The sequence below is a fragment of the Meles meles genome, chromosome 6 (assembly GCF_922984935.1).
Source record: "Meles meles chromosome 6, mMelMel3.1 paternal haplotype, whole genome shotgun sequence".
Taxonomy (NCBI): Eukaryota; Metazoa; Chordata; class Mammalia; order Carnivora; family Mustelidae; genus Meles; species Meles meles.
The window spans coordinates 88,354,570-88,376,757 of NC_060071.1; the positions used below are offsets into that span (position 1 = coordinate 88,354,570).

At 36.8% G+C, this 22,188-nt stretch overlaps 1 protein-coding gene across 2 annotated transcripts in view; it reads right to left on the reverse strand.

Annotated features, from left to right (window-relative positions):
• BAZ1A (bromodomain adjacent to zinc finger domain 1A) overlaps positions 1-22,188 on the reverse strand; it is a 97,625-nt gene that overhangs the window by 18,536 nt on the left and 56,901 nt on the right. The window contains exons 10-19 of one of the 2 annotated variants that reach the window (XM_046008212.1): positions 20,142-20,237; positions 19,134-19,272; positions 17,706-17,852; positions 12,550-12,645; positions 12,198-12,422; positions 10,242-10,407; positions 9,867-9,980; positions 6,588-6,712; positions 1,883-2,479; positions 109-272 (exon numbers count right to left, since the gene is read on the reverse strand). In XM_046008212.1, the coding sequence (XP_045864168.1) occupies positions 109-272; positions 1,883-2,479; positions 6,588-6,712; positions 9,867-9,980; positions 10,242-10,407; positions 12,198-12,422; positions 12,550-12,645; positions 17,706-17,852; positions 19,134-19,272; positions 20,142-20,237 (1,869 nt within the window). The remainder of the gene's footprint in view (positions 1-108; positions 273-1,882; positions 2,480-6,587; positions 6,713-9,866; positions 9,981-10,241; positions 10,408-12,197; positions 12,423-12,549; positions 12,646-17,705; positions 17,853-19,133; positions 19,273-20,141; positions 20,238-22,188) is intronic. The other variant, XM_046008211.1, reaches the window with a different exon arrangement.

Genomic DNA, 22,188 nt, shown 5'->3' on the forward strand with positions numbered 1-22,188 from the left:
CACTCCCATGTATTTATTCAAAACACACATGCTTTGCCTATACCAAATAAATTAATATGACCAAAACTTTGGTAATTAGGTAAACTAAAAATGGGAACAGGTACAAACCTTGATTGCTCCTAATGTTCCTTGGTAGATTCTGTCTTCAATATCCAAAAGAAAATCTCTCAGCCTCAATTCAAGCTGTCTTTCTGCAGACATCTGAGCTGAATCATATGCAGTGGAAGATCTTCCCCGACTATAAGTTGGTTTGCTATCAGTTTGAGGTTTGTCTGAAATAGTTATCAATACCTTTATTATGATTTTCTTACTAAAAAATATAATGTCCCCAATGTGATTGCTATGATCGTGAGATAACTGATATAAAAACACCTACTAAATCCTCAAGTGCAAAAAATAGGGGGGAGTGGAAATGTTTGCACATCAGGTATCTGATAAGGAACTCCTGTCTAGAATATCTGAAGAACTCTTACAGTTCAATAAAAAGACATTCCAATAAGAAGAATAGGCAATGAATGGATATGAATAGACTTTTAAGGAAGACATACAAACAGTCAATAAGGCCATAAAAGATGCTCGACATTATGAGTCTTTAGGAAAATTTACATCAAAACCACAATAAAGTACCACTTCATACCTCTAAAATGGCTAGAATCTAAAAATCAGACAATAACAAGTGTTGTGAGGACGTGGAAAAATTGTAACCCTCAGACACTACTGGCAGGAATACAGAACGGTGCAGTTGCTTTGGAAAACAGTATGGCCATTCAAGTGATTACACAGAATTATCCCATCACCCAGTAATTTCACTCTTAGGTATACACCCAAGAGAAATGAAAACTTATGTTGAGACAAACACCTGGACATAAATGTTGACAGCAGCATTATTCATAACTGCCAAAATATGGAAACAAAAGCAATATCCATCAACTAACATACGGTTAAATAAAATGTGTTACATATTTATATACTGGAGCATTATTTGGTTATAAAAAGGTATGAAGTACTGACGTGTTACAACTTGAATGCACCTTGAAAACATTATGCTAAGTGAAAGTCAGTCACAAAAAACCATATATTGTATGACCACATTCATACAGAATGTTCAGACAAGGAAATTTACAGAGACAGAAAACAAATTTGGGGTTTCTTTTTGAGGTGATAAAAATGTTCTACAATTGTTTGATGGCTGCACATCTGTATGTAATGAAAACCACTCAATTGTACACTTCAAATGAGTGAATAGTATGGTGTATGAACTAAACTCAATAAAGCTGTTAAAGAATTGTGATCTATACTTTTTGATCCTGAAGAGAACTAAAGTAGTCATGACAATATGTCCCTAAATTTAAAAGTTCTTTACCCAGAGACTCTCGTTTAGTAATAATGAAAACTTATACCCCAAAAATGCCTTACTGCTTTCTCTTATCTGTTATTAATGAACCGGCCATCATATAGGAGATGTTGCTGCCTGATCTGCCCTTGCAGCCAATCTCCAAAGAAGTGATCACTAAGGGAACCTGTCCCTAAACCCTTAGCCAAAACCCTCAGTGACTGCACTCTCACTATCATATCAAATGCCTAAAATTAAGGTTATCCTTAGTGCCTTGGTTATTGGGTCTACTGATCAGGGAATGAGATCAGGAAGAGTATGGATCTTTGTGCACTGCCTTTCCTCATAATCCAAATGGAACCCAGTGAAATCTAGAGAACCTTGTTTCTCTAACTGGTAAATATTCTTTAACTTGAAAACTGAGAGCACAGTCCAAGTGAAAGAGGAGGTGTTTTAAATATAGCTCTAAGACTTTGACAGATGTTTAAACCTAAACTGGAGATTATGGGGAGAAAGAAAGAAAAGAAACAATTTTCAATGAAAGTTTACCTGAGAAATGAAATTTCTCTTCAGAAAAATGGGCTAGCTGTGCACATATTCTGCTCTTCTCTTGCAACAAAGTTTCTTTTAAGGCACTTTCTCTATGTCCTCTAGAATTAAGAGCTTCGATGAGCTGGTCTAGTTGTTCACAAGAACTGTAAAAGCACCACCGATTTGGCTTATGCACTGGTTTTGGCAGCTGCACAGAAACATCACATGGACCCTGGTCAATGTTGGAGGTAGATTCAGACATCAAAGACTCTCCAGTTTTAGCGGATACCTGAGGATCTTGAGACTGTACACTATTCTGAAATGACGAAGGTCTAGGCAACAGCATGTCTTCAGTGAGACCGGAATAATCCTCTTCAATAAATAATCCAGGAATAGAAGGGAAAATCCAATATCGCCTATACATGCGGTCTCGCCCCAAGGGAAAGATATTGGTACATGCTATGGCACTTTGGATTTTTTCCAAGAGCTCTTTCTCTTTCCGTTGATGTTCCTGTTTTAAAGCTTCTTCCTCATCGGCAGTAAGAGGCTCTCTTGTTACACAGCTGACTTCTTCTTGTCTTGTAAATTCTTTAAATCCATTTTGTCCCCTTTTCCCTATGGTTTAAACATTTGGTCATCACCCATCATATTTTAAATTCTCATCAGAAAAATATCAAAAAATCCCAAGTTACTAAGTATTATGGACCAAACTGAATGCCCCCCAAATTCATAGGTTGAAATCCTAAACCCCAATGTGACATATTGGGAGACAGGGCCCTTGAGAAGGTTTTAAGGTCAAGTGAGTTCAAAGAGTGGGACCCTAATTCAGGACTGGTGTCCTTTTAAGAAGAGAGAGAGACCAGAGTGCTCATTCTGTTTGCTTGTGGGCACAGAAGAAAGGTTGTGTGAGGACACAAAATGAGAAAGGGTCATAGCAAGCCGAAAGACACCTCACCAGAAATCAACCCTGCTGGTACTTTGATCTTTCACTTCCAGCCTCCAGAACTGTGAGAAAATACATTTCTGTTGTTTAAGCCACCCAGTTTTGTTTGTTTGTTTTTTTATGGCAGCCTGAACAGACTAATACGCTATGCTGATAAGAAACTGGCACACTTAAATATGAGGGGACACACTTTAAACTGCAATCTCCATACCGGAGAGTGAGGCCGAGTCTGTTACTCGGCAACATACGTTCAGTCCTTTCTCTAAGGCAGGAGTATGCAAACTAACTATTATAAAGGGCTAGCTAGTAAATATTTTTAGGCTTTGTGGGCCATATGGTTTCTGTCACAGCTGCTCAATTGCGCCACTGTAGCATGAAAGCAGCCATAGACCATATGTAAATGAACAAGAGTGGCTGGGTTCAATTAAAACTATGGTTACTGAAATCCAAATTTCATATCATTTCATATTACAAAATATTCTTTTCCCCCCAACTATTTAAAAATGTAAAAATGTAAAAACCAGTTCAGCTGGATTATATAAAAACTGGCAGGGCAGATTTGGCCAATCGGCTATAGTTTACTAACCACTGATTTAAAGTAACAGAACCCCTAATGCTTAGTTGGGTACCTAGCAATTCAAAAGTAGGACATTTCCCAACAGGAAATGTCTCCCCCGGAGGTATAGCTATGAGAAACTTCTGATCAGAGATGGGAGTAGAAGTGTTATATGTAACCTCTGGGATAAATCATTTTGGAACATGAGGATAGCAGCAAAACCATAAGGATGGCAGTATGAACAAGGCAGAAAGAGCCTGGATTCCTGGTGGCCTGCCTGGTGTTGAAGAAGTAAACTTCTCCTGTTTCAATCACTGTCAGATTGCTTAGATGGTCGGGGATTTATTTCTTCTATCTCTTTTATTTGAAAGGGTCTGTATAGGATTAGAACTATCTGCTGCTTTAAAATTTGGGAAAATTGGGGCAGAGAGGCTCAGTTGTTAAGCGTCTGCCTTCGGTTCAGGTCATGATCCCAGGGTCCTGGGATCAAGCCCCACACTGGGCTCCCTATTCAGTGGTAAACCTGGTTCTCCCTCTCCCCACTCCCCCTACTTCTGTTCTCTTGTTCGCTGTGTCTCTCTCTGTCAAACAAATAAAATCTTTAAAAAAATAAAATAAAATTTGGGAAAATTAGAGCACCTGGATGGCTCAGTCTGTTAAGTGTCTTAGACTCAGGTCATGATAGCAGTGTCCTGGGATCAAGTCCCACATCGGGTTCCCTGCTTCTCCCTCTGCCTCTCTCTCTGGCTCTCATGAATAAATAAATTAAAAAAAAATCTTTAGGGGCGCCTGGGTGGCTCAGTGGATTAAGCCGCTGCCTTCGGCTCAGGTCATGATCTCAGGGTCCTGGGATGGAGCCCCGCATCGGGCTCTCTGCTCCACAGGGAGCCTGCTTCCTCCTCTCTCTCTGCCTGCCTCTCTGCCTACTTGTGATCTCTCTCTGTCAAATAAATAAATAAAATCTTTAAAAAAAAAAAAATCTTTAAAATTCGAGAAAATTCACCTATAAAGTTGTCTAGGACTAAAGTTTCCGCTGCAGGAAGATTTATTTTATTTTATTTTATTCAGAGAGAGAATGGTTGGAGGGGGACAGAACAGGGGATGGGCAGAGGGAGAGAGGGAGAAAGAATCTTTAGCAGGCTCCACGGCCAATGTGGAGAGGAGCCTAACACAGGGCTCAATCTCATGACCTGAGCCAAAACCAAGAGTTGGACACTTAGCAGACCGAGCCACCCAGGCGCCCCTCTAGAAAGATTTTTTTAAAAAAGATTTTTATTGGGGCGCCTGGGTGGCTCAGTGGATTAAGCCGCTGCCTTCAGCTCAGGTCATGATCTCAGGGTCCTGGGATCGAGCTCCGCATCGGGCTTTCTGCTCCGCAGGGAGCCTGCTTCCTCCTCTCTCTCTGCCTACGTGTGATCTCTCTCTCTGTCAAATAAATAAATAAAATCTTTAAAAAAAAAAATAAAAAAAATAAAAAAGATTATTATTTATTTATTCATTTGACAGGCAGAGATCACAAGTAGGCAGAGAGGCAGACAGAGAGAGAGAGAGAGGGAAGCAGGCCCCCTGCTGAGCAGAGAGCCCAATGCGGAACATGATCCCAGGGCTCTGGGATCATGACCCCAGCCGAAGGCAGAGGCTTAACCCACTGAGCCACCCAGGCACCCCTCTGGAAAGATTTTTTTTTTTTTTTTAAAGATTTTACTTATCTATTTGACAAACAGAGATCACAAGTAGGCAGAGAGGCAGGCAGAGAGAGGAAGGGAAGCAGGCTCCCCGCCAAGCAGAGAGCCCGACGTGGGGCTCGATCCCAGGACCCTGGGATCATGACCTGAGCCGAAGGCAGAGGCTTTAACCCACTGAGCCACCCAGGCGCCCCTCTGGAAAGATTTTTTAACACTGATTCAAGATCTAATGATTTAGGACCATTCACATTACATATTTTCTCATGATTCCATTTTTATAATGTGTATTTTCTAGGATTTTGCTTATTTTTTGCCTCCACTTTCAAAGTAATTGCCATAAAACTATATATGTTATCCCCTTTTCTTTAAATTTCTACTTAATCTGTAGTTACACTGCTTCCCTTTTGAGTCTTCACCTTATTGTGACTCCCCTCCCAAATCAGTTTCAAGAAAGATTTGTCTAGACTGTATCTTTTTCAAAGAACAAACTTTTGGCTTTGCTATTCTCTTCTATTACTTTCTATTAATTTCTACTTGTATCTTTTGTTTCCTTTCATCTGGAGGGATTATTCTGTTTTCTACCTCTAACTTCTTAAATGAATGACTAGCTCAATTTGCCTTTCTTCTTTCCCAATATGTATTAAAACTAGAAATTTTCCTCTAAGCAGAGGGACTGTATCCAACAAGTGTTAATGTACAATACTGATTAGTTTTTTTCAGTATAGATCAGTATTAAATATTTTCTAGTTTCCATTTATGGTTTCTACTTTGACCTATTATTTAACAGTGTGTCTTAAAATGAATCAAATGAGGCCTTTTGGCTTGGATTTCTAAATCAATTGCATTATAATCAGAAAATGTAGCCTCAATGATACAATTTTTTTTGTCTACTTATAATAACTACTTAGCAAATAATGTAGAAAAAAGATACGAAATTATAGGCACAGAATAAAGTTAAAAATCTTCAATAGTTGTCAAATGAAGATGGTTAAAATTACTTCTTCAGAAGTAATTTGCATCAACAACTTTTAAAAAATATATTCCCTTTGTCCAGCAATTCATGCAATTATTCTAAGGTAGCTAATTTTCATTCTCAGCCATATGGTACCAATTATAAGCATTACTGACCTTTGTATTTCTAGCAGCTAAATGGCACCTAATGCATGTTGAGTATGTTATAGAATAAAAATTTCTATTTGGCCTAGTATAAAATAGTAAACACAAAAACTCAACAAAACTTGCTAACCAAAAATTGAAGTTATGAGAAACTGACCTATTAAAACAATATGAGTATTGTTGCTCCTCCCTCAAGTATAAATGACATGAGAATAAAGACTGAATGTAACTTCTAAAACCATTTTTTAAGAAAATGGTCACCATTTAAAAACCTTACCACAGCTATGAGGCGGGCATTTAAAAAGCAAACACACCTTGGAATTACTAATGAAGTAATCTAACACATATTCAGGATAGCTGAATTACAAAGTGCCTTATAAATTAAAAACAGGCAAGCATGCCCCTAAGAAACTTCTGTATTACCCCTTCTGCCTCTTTTATGTGATCCTGGGTCATCTTCATCTTCAGTGACTGTGTCTTGATCAAGTTCCTTTTGCTCTATTTCTTTGCTCTCAGTGCTAGTATCAAAATCTTCCCTTTCTTCCTCCCTTAAGGAAAAAAACAAAGATTATTTTCATTAATGAACATATAATTCTATTCATGAGATATTTATTGCCTGCCTATGAAGCGCTAGCCATTATGTTTAGAAGTAATGGACAAAATGACATAGAGTTCATAGTCTCAGAGAGAAAAAGATAACACAATTATAAAATTAAAATATGTAATAACTATTAAAAGTGAGAGATTCAAGTTGCTATGAAAGCTTTTCAAGGATCAAGAAAACCTTGCTTGAAGAAGTGACATTTAAACTGTGAGACTAGAGAGACTGGGGAGGGGTAAGCTGGCAGGTAAGAAGAAATCTCCACTTCTAGGAGAGGAGGTAACGTGCAAAGGCAAAGCTGAAGAGAAAAGGAAGGAGCTTATCATTTTGAGAAAAATATAAAACAAAAAGAAGTAATCCAAGATATGGATGAGAAAAAGGCAGGGTTAGATCATACATACAAAAGGCTTTGTAAGGCATTATTTAAAAAGCAATGGGAAAAAAAAGTAGAAGAGTTTAGAAAAGGGAAATGATAAGATTAGAAAGCACTTTGGTTGCTATGTGGAAAATGATCTGGGAGAGAAAGCAGCTGAGGAGAGACAAGAGGCCACTGTAACAGCCCAGGTAGCTTGGCTGGGAGGTGATGGTTGGCTGAGTAGAAAGTAGACAAATAGTAGAGGAGAGTAGGCTGAATGAACACATCAGATGTTTCATCTAATCCACTACACTGTCCAAATTAAAACTAAAACTGTATGAATCTTGAAATAAGTTCCACCATTTATGTTCCTTATCCAGAGGTTTGCAAAATCTAATGTGTTTAAGAGCCAGAGAGATAATGTAAATGAGTGAGGCTAGATGAGGATTAAAAAAAAAAAAAAAAGAAAAAGAAATGGTAGAATCTATAATATGCTTATTTTCCTTTTTTTTCAAAATTTAAAGATCACAAGGAAAAAAATCTATAACTATAGGAGGTAATGAAGAGTAACTAAACTTATTGTAGTAATTATTTCACAACATATGCATATACCAAATCATTGTTATATACCCAAAATGATTAGTACAATGTTAGAAGTCAATTATATTTAAATAGAACTTGAAAAGATTTATAAAATACAAAAAGAATATTGAGCTAAAATCACCATTTTAAAGTGTACAAATTCAGTGGTTTTTAGTATATTAACAAGGTTGTGCAGTCATTACCCCTATCTAATTCCAGAACAGTTTCATCATCCCAAAAGAAAACCTCTGTAGTAGCCATTAGTAGTCACTTTCCATTTCCTCTTCCCCACCACCTTGGAAACCACTCATTTACTTTTTGCTGTGGATTTGCCCATTCTGGACTTTTTATATAAATGGAATCATACAACACATGGCCTTTGGTGACTAACTTCTTTTACTCAGATAATGTTTTCAAAGTTTATCCACACTGTAGCATGTATGAGAATTCTATTTCTTTTTATTGCTGAACAACATTGTGCTGTATGGGTATAGCACCAAAGAAATACATCGTTTTGTTTATCCATTCATCAACTGTTGGACATTTGGGTTATTATTTTTTTGGCTATTAAGAATAATGATGCTGTGAACTTTTGTATATACATTTTTGGGTGAACATTTGCTCTTAATTCTCTTCAGTATATACCTAAGAGTGAAATTGCTGGGTCATACGGTAGCAAATGGTTCAATTGTCTGAGAGACTGCCAAACTTATCCAAAGCAGCTGCACCATTTTACATCTCTACCCGCAATTCATGAGAGTTCCAATTTCTCCACATTTTCACCAATACTTCTTATTGTCTCTTAATTGGATTACAGCCATCCTATAGAATGTGAAGTAATATCTCATTGTGATTTCAATGTGCATTTCCCTAATGACTAGTGATGCTGAATGTCTTTCCAATGCTTCCTGTATATCTATTTTCTTTGGAGAGATGCCTATTAAAATCCTTTACCCATTTTTAAAATTGCGTTGTTCTTTTATTGTTGACTTATAGGAGTTCTTTATATTTACTGGATATTAAACCGTTATTAGATACATGATTTGCAAATATTTTTTCCCATTCACTGTGTTGTCTTTTTACTTTCTTGACAGTGTTTGTTGGAGCACAAAAGTTTTTAATTTTGAAGAAACCCAATTATCTATTTTCTTTCTTTGATTGCTTGTGCTTTAGGTATCAGATTAACTTTCCCAAGGTATCCAAATTCCATTTCTTTTTTTTTAAGATTTTATTTATTTATTTGACAGACAGAGAGATCACAAGTAGGCAGAGAGGCAGGCAGAGAGAGAGAGGAGGAAGCAGGCTCCCTGCAGAGCAGAGAGCCCGATGCGGGGCTCGATCCCAGGACCCGAGATCATGACCTGAGCCAAAGGCAGCGGCTTAATCCACTGAGCCACCCAGGCGCTCCCAAATTCCATTTCTTAAAGTACTGTTGATGGGCATATAAAATACAGCTGTTACAAGTTTTTGACCTATGACTCTAAGACTAATAGGCATTTTTATGTCAAGTTTAACTAAGAGTCAATATACGAATTTCAGAATACTGAGATTTTAAAACCTTCCTTTGCAGATTTCATAAAAAAATTATTTTTGCAAAATTTGAAGAGTTTGCCCTCTACAATATGCAAAAATTCCCAATTGTGTTCGTAGCCAATTTTCATCCCAAATATTTTCAAATGTAAGAGTACTTAAATCACTAAATTACTTAAGGTGCTTCCACCTTCTCTCTGTACCATCTACTAAAACCTTCAATTTCATCCCTATTCCTCAATAAAGTCAGAGGAACTTTGGGAAATACATCGTACAACTGTGATGGTGGTGGTAGTGGTGGTGGAGTGGGGGAGTTGCCACTATTAATACTAGAAATGTACTACTGGTAAAAATAGCCTATTGAAGGCTTTCTGGGCAATTATCATTTACAACATTAATTTTATGAGAAAATGAATTCTAGGTTCCCTGAAAGTATCTTTTAATGTAACACATGTATACGTGAGAACTGTATATATATGTAAATTTCATAGGTCCACTGGTATAATTATTATGTACCTATAAAAAAAAAACTAGAAAACTAGTTTTTAGAACTTTTAAAAATCATTTTAGAGGTTAAGGTGCTGATTTTTATTCTTTATGTAAAGCCCAGTGAGCACTGTAATTCAAACCATACCCAACAGATGTATCTGCGGCTGAGTTTCTCTGCTCATCTTCCTTCAGTTTCTCTTGTTTCTCTTTCATTTTTTGTTCTTGTTCCTTCAGTTTTTCTTCCTTCCTTTTACGAATTCTGAAAGTTAACATAAAATATTATAGTCTATTTGATGGAAGATAAACTTTTAACACTTTCAGCATACTGCTTTAATCATAAAATTACGGAAGTGCTCTAAATTTTATCACAAATTATAGTGTAGTAATTCATTTATAACCTTGTTAAGCCCTCAAACATCACTGTTGCCAATATCGCATTACAGCCCAATGTGAAATATCATTTTAGATGCAAAGAAATAAACAGCATTCATTAGCACAACTAACTATAATTATCTTTTACCTAGCAGCTGCTTCTTCCCTTTCTTTCCGATGTTGTTCTGCTTTTAACTCCCGGAACTCCTGCTTTGCCTGTCGTAATATATCAACATAATCTTCAATGAAATCCCTAGTAGAAACTAGGGTCAGTAGTTTCCCACAGAGAGCATGAAGTATCTTCATTTTTTCTCCTGTCAAAAATGGGGAAATAACTTATGTATCATCAATGACAAAAAGGAATTGTTTGAGAAATCTTAATTTGTGGCTCAGTGTGAAAAAGCTTAATAAAGAATGGAAAAAAGTCTCTGGACTGAACATGCCAATGGCATGTTTTCAGAAAAAGCACCTCTGAATCCAAATTTACAGATACATGACATACGAGGTATTTCAAATACAAATAATTACCATATAGACCACTTAAACAGACATGAAAAACTTTCTAATGACAAAGAATTTTTTTCAAGTTTTAATTTTTAGGCTCATTTAGGAAGTTCAAATAAAAACTAAATTATTACCATGTGAATTTAAAAAAGGGCAACAGGCAAATTGCTACTCTGAAAATACTGCACAAAAACACTACTATAGGGGCGCCTGGGTGGCTCAGTGGATTAAGCCGCTGCCTTCGGCTCAGGTCATGATCTCAGGGTCCTGGGATCGAGCCCCGCATCGGGCTCTCTGCTCCGCGGGGAGCCTGCTTCCTCCTCTCTCTCTGCCCGCCTCTCTGCCTACTTGTGATCTCTCTCTCTGTCAAATAAATAAATAAAAATCTTTAAAAAAAAAACAAAACAAAAAAACACAACACTACTATAAAGTATAAAACTATGTGAATGTTAGGAATGAAGGCACTCTACTTTTATAAATTATATGTTCTTGGGGCGCCTGGGTGGCTCAGTGGGTTAAGGCCTCTGCCTTCAGCTCAGGTCATGATCTCAGGGTCCTGGGATCGAGTCCCGCATCGGGCTCTCTGCTCAGCATGGAACCTGCTTCCCTTCCTCTCTCTCTGCCTGCCTCTCTGTCTACTTGTGATCTCTGTCTGTCAAGTAAATGAATAAAATATTAAAAAAATAAATAAATAAATTATATGTTCTCTTAAATAAGCATATTAAATTAAACTCTATAAATTTGTGCATTGTAATTTTTAATCTAAAAAAGGAAGTGAAAAGTAAGTTCATCTTAATTTTATACACCATTTCTCATACCTCAAACACTATTCAAGCAAATGTTAGAATTTAGCAGCTATAGCTTATATTGCTGATATACTGATGAATAAAAGTTCTGGCTAATTCTTACTTATCCTTCTAAATTTAGTAGATTTAGGGGCGCCTGGGTGGCTCAGTGGGTTAAGCTTCTGCCTTCGGCTCAGGTCATGATCTCAGGGTCCTGGGATCGAGCCCCGCATCGGGCTCTCTGCTCTGCGGGGAGCCTGCTTCCTCCTCTCTCTCTGCCTGCCTCTCTGCCTACTTGTGATCTCTGTCTGTCAAATAGATAAATAAAATCTTTAAAAAAATAAAAATAAAAACAAATTTAGTAGATTAACCACAAATTTTTAAAGTAACAGAAAACCCACATGAAGAGGAACAGAACATCAGAAACAGCTGATATGAATACCAAGAGTAGTCTCCACCTGGGTCACTCTTTGTATTCCAACAATTTTTTTTTAAAGATTTTATTTATTTATTTGACAGAGCACAATTAGGCAGAGAGGCAGGCAGAAGGGTAGGGGGAAGCAGGCTTCCTGCTGAGTAGGGAGCTCAATGCAGGGCTCGATCCAGGAGCCTGAGATCACGACCTGAGCCAAAGGCAGAGGCTTAACCCACTGAGCCACCCAGGCGCCCCTTCCAACAATTTTTTTTAAGGATGGTTCTCCTCTTTTAAAATGGCTATCTAAAATTTCTCAGCAGGACCTAGTTTTCCTGGGCTAAAGCGACAGAGTAGGGGAGGAAGTGGGCAGATTATACCGATTCCAACTTGCAAAGCTTACCTGGTGTCAAATCATACACTGAAGTGCTTGCCAGTTTCTTCACGAGACTGGGGTTGCTCAAACGCAGCTCCATACAGGCGTCATCTGTAGCATCAAATCCTCCTCGCTTCTGATATCTGTACTTTGCATTTGCTGATGTTACATCAGCACCTGAAGCTAAGATGTGCAGTCTGAGGATTTCAGAGAGAGTGCAGCTATCAAGATCCAAGCTTTTCAAACTGCAGCCTATAGTTGTTAAAAGACGAAGTCGTAATTTAGAATATCAGCAATAAACCCTCAGCAATGTAAAATGTACCTTTATAAAATTAAAAATAAAAAGCCAAACAACAAAAAAAATAAAACCCACACATACCCTGGTGCAACTGCGGCCACGCAGCTGCCAGAGATGCAACTGCAGACAGTGCAGATTTTGTGGGGTCTGCATCTTCATCCAAAGCCTCTGTTAAATCTTTAAGGAAATAAATACTTTATTCTAGTGAAAATCAGAACTGGAATCTTTGGGAATAATGCCTTTCTAAAATGATGAAAGAAACAGCAAACAACTTAACATGCGGAACCTCAAAAGAACCAACGCTAGGTACAACAAGCATCATTCACATGCTGCCTAGAGTCCACCTCCAACTAGAAATCCTGAGACACATACTGCATGCTCTTATTTCCTTAGTTAACATAGAAGACAATTTCCAAGTTTCCAACAAGATGCACGTATACATTCCCCCCCAAATGGTACAGTGCACTTTTAAAAACAAATCTCCTCACTCAATATAACTTTAGGAAAGTCTACTTTGAAAATCAGAATCTCTTTGAAGATCCCCAATCTTAATATAAATTTTTTAAGATCAAATCATAACAACGTATGGATTATAATCACAAAACCAGCACAGAAAAAGAACTAAAACAACTTTAAGGTAGAACTTCTGTCTCTTAACCACTGATTTATCCTCTTCATTTAAAGTTCCTATTTCTACTTTGAAAACTCTCCAATCTAAGACACAACAAGAGTTCCCTGCATTTTCTAGTAAACTGCTTTAACTCTGAAAGTAATGCCTGGCTTACAAACAAGACTACAGAGTAAATCTACTGACACAAATTGTATAACGCATTAGCATATGCAATTTTGCTAATTATAATACATAGATGATAAAAAAATTAAAGCGTCGACCATGAAAAAACTTTAAGCTTACGAGAAAACCTGTTGTCATATCACAGAATGGTGGGCATAACTTCAGACTGAGTCAGATAATACATATTCTAGGCTCAGCACTGCCAGTCCCCTAGTTCCTAGATGTGCAGCCTTTAGACAAATCACTTAATTGGCTTCATTCTTCTTAAAGGAGTGAGTCTCGATCAGCAGTTTTTAAATTTTTCCAACTACGCCTTGGGAATCCAATACAAAAGAGATAAAAGTTCCCTTGTTCAGTGGGATATGGAGATGATAACCCTGCCCAGGCATCTTTCCAACTATCCTGCAGGGGCCCCCAGGAATCCCTGTACAACTCACAGTACTCCATGGATTAGAGCTGGAAAATCGCCGGGCAAAACTCCATCTGTGGTTCCTTAGCCTCCTACTATGTTTCCCTTCCGAAAGTTCACAAGCTGACAAAATGAACCTCAGAGAACAGAACTACTGTCCTTTACTAAAAGGAAAAAGGCAGCTCTGGGATCATGTCTGATTACAATCATTGACAATTTCATGGCAATTAAAGCATAAACATTACTACTACACAGGAGAAGTTATCTGACTGAACATGGCATATATGCAGAAGTTTTCCTCCCAGGCCATGAATCCGGTCCAAATGACAGACATTCTCTTCCTTCTTACCAGGGAAATACGAGAGCTAAAACTTCCTCAATTTTCATTTTACATGGAAAGCCGAAGAAAATTAACAGGCACTCTAAAATTAGCAAGTCTTAGTTACAGAACTGTAAAAGTGGACTGGCCCTCTTCCTTTGCAGCAATCACCACATTCAACCTATTTTATCTGTAGTAACTTTTAACTTCCTAGGACAAAGTTATAAAAGACTTAGGAAATGGACAACCACCAAAATGACAGTTTACTTTTAGTTGTTTAATTGTAAACTAGCATGTTAAAATATGTGTTTTTTTTAAAAAAGATTTTATTTATTTGTCAGAGAAGGAGAAAGGAGGGAAAGAGAGCATGAGCAGGAGTAGCATCAGGCAGAGGCAAAGGGAGAAGCAGGCTCCTCACTGAGCGGGGAGTCTAATGTGGAGCTTGATCCCAGGATCCTGGGATCATGACCTGAGCCCAAGTCAGATGCTTAATGGCTGAGCCACCCAGGTGCCTCAAAATATGTATTATTTAGCTCAATTATCTACCAAATAGCACTTCTCAAGAAAGTGTATTATTACTCTAGGATTTGCTTGGAGACAGTCACTTGGGTACATCATACCAAGAGAATACAGTTGCCCTTGTACAACATGTGTTTGAACCATGTGGGACCACATATAAGTAGATCTTTTAAAAAAGACTTTTTAGGTATTTATTTATTTAAGAGAAAGAGAGAGAGATTTAGAGAGCAAGCAGGGGAAGGGGCAAAGGGAGAGGGAGAAAGACAATCTCAAGCAGACTCCATGCTCAGCACAGAGCCCGATGGGGGGATTGATCTCATGATCCTGAGATCATGACCTGAGCTGAAACCAAGAGTTGGAGGCTTAACTGACTGAACCACACAGGTGTCCCTATAAGTAGGTTCTTTCTCTCTCTCTCTTCTTTTTTTTACAATATAGTACTGTAAACGTATTTTCTCTATAACATCTTTTCTCTAACTTACTTTATTGTAAGAATACAGCCTATAATACATATAACATACAAAATATGTGCTATTCAACTGTTTATATTATCAGTAAGGCTGCCAGTCAACAGTAGGCTGCTAACAATTATTTTGGGGGAGTCAAAATTTATACTTGGATTTTGGGCTGGGGTAGGGAGGGTTGGCATTTCTAACCCCTATATTCTTCAAGGGTCACCTGTATGTTATGATTATCTGAAAGTTACATTTATCATCACAGAAACCTAGAATCTACAATTCTAACACTAACCAATGATATTTTAGCAAATACGTGAAACCATGCTGTATAAGGATACTCCTCTATACTTTGAAGGGCTTTTTTCATGATGTAAGACTAAAGAGAGGAACTGAAATTTTTTTTTTTAAGATTATTTATTTATTTATTTGACAGAGAGAAATCACAAGTAGGCAGAGAGAGAGGAGGAAGCAGGCTCCCCGCTGAGCAGAGAGCCCAATGCGGGGCTGGATCCCAGGACCCTGGGATCATGACCTGAGCTGAAGGCAGAAGCTTAACCCACTGAGCCACCCAGGCGCCCCGAGGAACTGAAATTTTTAATGTAAGATTTAAAAAATTGTTGGTCAAAATTTCCAAGATTTGATATAAAAAAAGGGAGATCAAAGGCCAAAGAATTTAGATTTTCTGAAGATGGATAATTTTATAGGCAATGCTAGGGAAACAAATATCCAAATTTTCAAAATCTTTGCCATATTATGAGGCAATATAGCATAGCCAGTATGAGGCTCCCGAGTAGGCTGCCTGAATCTGTATCCTATCACTTTTTTATCAGCCATGTGTCTTTGGGCAAGTAAATTAAACTCCTTAACTCTAAGTTTTTTTTGTAAGTAATGACAGAAAATAATTATTAACAACCTACTGATGTATTATACCTATCTATACCATAAGGATGGTATGACCATTAAATGAAATAATGTATATATAGTGTCTTATGTCACTTTCTTTCAGAAAGAACTGTAGGGAAGCTTTTTTGTAATGGAGATAGGTAAAATAACCTGGGAGAATAGCCTAGGTCCTTACTATAACTGAAATAACTATGTAAAATGTAGTCGATAGGACAGGGAAGTGGAGAAGATTGGAAAAATTCCAAAGCATTTTTCCCCCTAATACTTAAATAAATATCTTCAAAGGAGCATTAAAACCTTTATTTAATGACCAATACTCATTTAGAGGTAGACCTTGCATTAGCTTGTATAGATTAGTCCTCTATAGGATTAGAGCTATAAACATTACAGATCAAACCAATCATGAAAGGAAAATACAATGGCAATACAAACACCAATAGTTGCATATATTTTCTTTAGACTAGCTGATTTTTCCAACATAATTTCCTTGTCACTCCACTTTTTGTCATCTGTACAAAACTACAAAATTCATCCGCTTCAAATCCTGAATTAAATACAGATTTATGTCTTACATTAAGGTCAGAATTTGGTCCACAACCCTGTGATGTTATTGGTCATTAAGACAATCTAATCGCTATTTGCCACATTTTCTGTCTTAGATAATTCATCTTTAGTGCTGGTACTTGTTATCTTAGAAAATCTTTAGACTTTTATAAATTGTTTTCCCTTCTATCTTCCCTTTAGTAGAGTCTCATTTTATGGACTAAGTCATCTGAGATGACAAACGGGACAACACTGTTAAAATGACCTTGATAAGGGACCTACTACGGTGCTTAGCACTCGAGCTAAAGAATATATTTAGTTTGAACTCAGGCTGTAAAATAAAAAGAAAACCAACATTAGATGCGTAGTTATTATTATCCTGTTGCTTTAGGGAGCACGCATAAAAAAATAAGCTCACATTATCTGAGGTCAACAATACTATCTGAATGCAAGAATGTCCCATCTTTTTGTACTGAGACTGCTAACAAAATGTCTCCCAAAAGTTATTTCTTATTGTGAATTTTTATGCAATACACTGAAGTATTGTTTAATAAGGCTTCTAATAAGGCTTCTTCCATTTATCTCTCATGTGACAAGGTTCATGGAGAGTATAATTCAGGAAGCCAAATCAATCTCTTTTAACACATGTTTAACAATTCCTCTGATTAAGGTAAGCCCTAAACAAAATAGAGAACATACTCTGTTTTAAAAATAAAAAGGGTTTCTCCAAGAATTATTCCTATGTTAATATGTACCACACACTGACTTTAGATATTTAAGTGCATAGAATTTAAACAGCAAAATTTCTAGTTTGAATGGTTGGTAAAATAAAAAAATTAAATTTTACTTAACTCTGATCTATAAACTATCACATCTGAAACGAAATCAGCAGAGTATTTTCAATTTAAGTATTGGTAATAATAATTAAAGTACTTCCTTAGGTGGGGGCAAAAAAAAAAAAATCACTGCCATTTAGCAGAATCTCTTGGAACTAGATACTGGTCAGTGGCATCTGTAATGCTCCTAAATCACAGGTGAAATCTACAGGAATAAAAAGGAAGATAAATTGTGGGGGAGGGTAGATATTTTAAGGTCATCAGAAACAGGATGCATTAAAACAAAGTTTTTATAAAACAACTGATAATGTATTGTTCATACATGATTCCAGAACTGGGAGACTTGAACAGCTATATTTTATAACTGTAAAAGCGAGGTTAATTTTAAGATAACCTTCAAATATCAGTTCCAAAGCTACAAAGCTACTATCAATCAGCAATAATACTGAATTCTGACCTTTGGTGTCAGCATCCGTTATTTGCTCTTTGGCTACTTCCTCTTCTTCTTCAGCTATCGCCTGGAAGATGGCAGTCAGGAAGAAAAAAAGCAATTCACATAGTGGGCCTTCACTGTCATTTCCTACAAGAGCTTCCTCTAACACTTCTGTGAATAAAATGTTTAAAATGAATTTAAAGTTTTGTTCATGTACTGAAAAAACAACTCCATTGGAATAATAAACATTTTAATCAAACAACAGCCTATGTAATTATTTTAAGTGTCCATTTATCAAAGTAGAATATTATCCAAGGCCAAATCAAAAAACAATTTATAATGATTACAATAAAATACAACAAAATCATAAGCCAAAATCACTACATTCAGGAAAGTCAAATTAGCCTCAGCAGATCAATACCATATTTCATTTTAAGTTTAAATTTCAGGTATAAATTAAGGCACATATTAAAAACTATCATTTTATTCTAATTTGAATAACAACTCAAAGATTTGTTATTGTTGCCCCACTGTTCTCAAGAGCTATGTGAGACATTACTGTTAACAAAGTAGTGCAGAGGAGAGGTAATCATTAGTATCAGGGATAATCTTAATATTGTATCCAAGTCATAAATGTTATCTAATTTATCTTACCTAAACCAGCATTGTTTAGACCTTCTTGATCTGCAAGGCACAATGATTCATGCCTCACCCAGTTCATACAGAAACTGAGGGAATGTGAAGTGAAAGCCCTCCTAAAGAATACACTTTTATTAAAATAACAGTAGCATCATAATTCTGTCTTTGAGGGTCTTTATTTTGATTTTAAGAAAATTATTTTGCTATTTAACAATTAAAAATCCAAAATGAGACCCAAAGCCCCTCTCAATTAATGTAGTTCTTATAATGTTTGTACAAAGTACAAGTACAGAGTCAATACAGAATGACAGTGGTAGGCAGTAACTTGTCTCTAAATACAGCTGATGTCAATTCTTTCCTTCCCTGCATTTATGCAAACCATGACAATGTCAAGAAGAGGAATCTATTCCTTCACTCCCTTAAATCCCAGCAGGCCTGACCAATGGAATATGACAGAAATAAGGCTTGCCGGTTCCAACCTTAGCCTTAAAGAAGGCTGGCAGTTTCTGTCCTCTTCCTTCTTGGAGCCCTTAGCTGCCATATTACAAGTAAAGGCTACCCTGATGGAGTGGGATGCCACATGGACGAGCACTGAGGCACCAGGCATATGTGTGAGGAAGCCATCTTGAACATGCAGTCAGGTAAGCCTTCAGATGACTCCAGACCCAGCCCACTTCCTATTACCACATGAGAGACTCCAAGAAACGGGTGGACAGAGAGGTCCAGTGACTCTACAGAACTCTGAGAGATATTAATTTTTTATTTTAAACCACTAATATTAGGGCGAAGTATTAACACAGCAATAGCACTTGCCTAGGGTTACTCCCTCAGGAAACTCATCTTGAAGATCAAAAAGTTCCCCAAAAGCATTAAGAAACTCCAGAACCATCAGAGCATCACCAAAGATTTCAGGAGGTAGTCTAGTCTTCACTGGAGTTGGTTCTGGAAGTTCCTGAAAGATTAAACAATTTATATAACTATTTGAGTGAAGCGGAGAAAACTGTAAAAGGTAGATACATACTCTTCACTGAATAAGATTTCAGATAGACTAGTGGTTCGTAACCCTGGATGTTTATCACAATCACCTTTGGAACTTTAAAAATTATAGATGTCTTGGCCTTATTCCAGCTTTAGTAATTACAGTCACTACTGACTTTTTAAAAATCAAGCTAAGAACAACTTTGAGCTGATGTATACTTCCTGACTACATTTTCCAGTTAAGAGGAACTTTTTTTTTTTTTAACGATTTTATTTATTTATTTGACAGACAGATCACAAGTAGGCAGAGAGACAGGCAGAGAGAGAGAAGGGAGGAAGCAGGCTCCCTGCTGAGCAGAGAGCCTGATGCGGGGCTCAATCCCAGGACTCTGGGATCATGACCTGAGCTGAAGGCAGAGGCTTTAACCCACTGAGCCACCCAGGCGCCCCAAGAGGGACTTTTAACCTAGATTCTGAGATCAAGGCATTATTAGCTACATCAATATTATCCTCAATGCAGGATCTTAGGATATGGAATAGAATTAATCCACCATCTACTGAACTTGGAATTGGTTCCTTACAAACTGAGATGCATTATAATACTGGATTATTAACAACCACAGAAATGACAAATTATGTCTGCAGAATGAGAATCGTTTTTGAAGTCTGTTATAAAACTCTTAACAGTGCTGCTTTGGAACTCTAACTATAGCATCTGCTTAATTGACTATTTCCTCTCCATTCAATATGATTCTGCTGTTAAAAAGAAAGAAAAATTTAATTAGCAAAGCCACATAAGGCACGTAGAGCATAAGTATGAAACATCACATAACATACTTATACCTTAAGATCATCACATTCCATATCTTCTCTAGGTTTACTCCACTGTTTTAAGTATTCCATATATTTTCTCTTTTCTTCCCGTAGTTTTTCTCTTTCCTAAAACAAAAGATTAATAAATTTTTTAATAAGAATTTTGTAAGGCAGCATCAGCATCACCTGGGAACTTTTAAGAATTACAAATATTTGGGCCCTAACCCGGATCTACTGAACAAGGAACTCGGTTTGAGACCCAGGAGTTGATGTTTTAGTAAGTCCTTCCAGTGATTTTGATGCATGCTCAAGTTTTAGAACTACTGATTTAGAACTACTGATACAATGCCTGTCTAACACAACTGCTACACAGATGGAAAAGGTCTCATACATAGTAGCCCGTGGATAAATACTAATTCAATCTGACCCTGCCTACAGGGGCTCTCGCATTTCAAATCAATTAAATCCTGACAAAGTAATGTAACAAATTATTAGAGTACCTAAAATAAAACCTCCCCCTATATTTGTAGTATAATTGTTATTTTCAAGATTCATTTAAGTCTAGCAGCCTAGGGACAGAGGGACCAGGAAGTAAAAGCAGTATCAGAACACAGTTGGTAGATTTCTTTTTCTTTCAATCCAGGCCACTTCTCTTGCTCTCTTGGTCTTTTGATAGATAAACTTATTTCTTGGTTCTTGTATTTGACACTGGAAGATAAATAATGACCCTAAAAAGTCTCCAATAAAGCAGAGTGTAAAGGAAATATTTTAAATTGATTACAATTTATAATTACTTTCTAATAAATGTTTAACATATGTTAATATTACTCTCTTCCTTTGAAATTTAGGACCACTGGAGTAACAGATGGGCACTTATCAAATTTTCAACATAAAAAGATAGTTACAGAACTAATTCTGCTATAGTAAGTCTTCCCTTCCCTGCCCCAAATAATTCTTGTAGGTGTAATAAGATGGGTATTCTCATTCACTGTTAAAAGTGAAAATAAGCACATTTAGCAAACACATACCTATGTACATTTTAAAAAATGTTCCTAGCCTTTGACCTATTATTCTACTTCCTACAAATTTACCCAGGGACATCATCTAAAAACATTAAAAACTTTTATTCATAAATTTGAACAGGGTATCATCATTTATGAGCAAAAAATTATAAAGCACTTTACTTGTATCTATTTGATTAACTATTACACAGTCACTAAAAATCCCACCTTACTTAGTTTACTTAATAACATGAAGGGATTGCATGGAGCACTGGGTGTGATGCATAAACAATGAATCTTGGAACACTGAAAAAATAAAGTTAAAAAAAAGAAGAAAAAAATAACATGAAGGAATATTTAATCATTATTAATTATTTAACATTATTAGTAATGTTAAAACAAAAAAATTACAAAATTATAAATCCTGCATTTCTTTTTTTAAGGCCCAGAATTAAGATTAAATATAAACTGAAGTGCTAAAAGAAAAAAATGCTATCTTTAAGGGCACCTGGGTGGTGCATTTAGTTAATCATCTGACTCGGTTTTGGCTCAGGTCATGATCTCAGGGTTCTGGGAACAAGGCCTGTGTTGGGTTCCACACTCAGCGGGGAGTCTGCCTGAGATTCTCTCTCTCTCCCTGCTCCTCCCGTTAGTGCTGTATCTCTCTCCTTTTCAAATAAATAAATAAAATCTTTAAAAAAATGCTATCTCTAAATGTTAACACATTTAGGTTACAAGTGGTTTTCTTGTCCTCTACATTTTCTGGAGTGTATACGTATTAGAGAACTCCAGTCCCAGCCCAATGGCCTATTTGAAATAGTTCAAGAAACTACAGGCAATTTAAATGAACACAGGGTGTAACAGGATCAGCTAGGGCTGCTTGCGAATATCCGGGAAAACCAGGGACACTTCCTGACTCTGGAGGAAACCAGCTACAGAATTCTCTAAGAAATATCTACCACTAAAGACTGTAATAAAAGATTTGCTGAAAAACCCAATTTTTACAGATACTTTTTCCTTCAAGGAGAATAAGAACACTAATAATTCTTGTTATTTGTAGATTTTATTGTATTTTT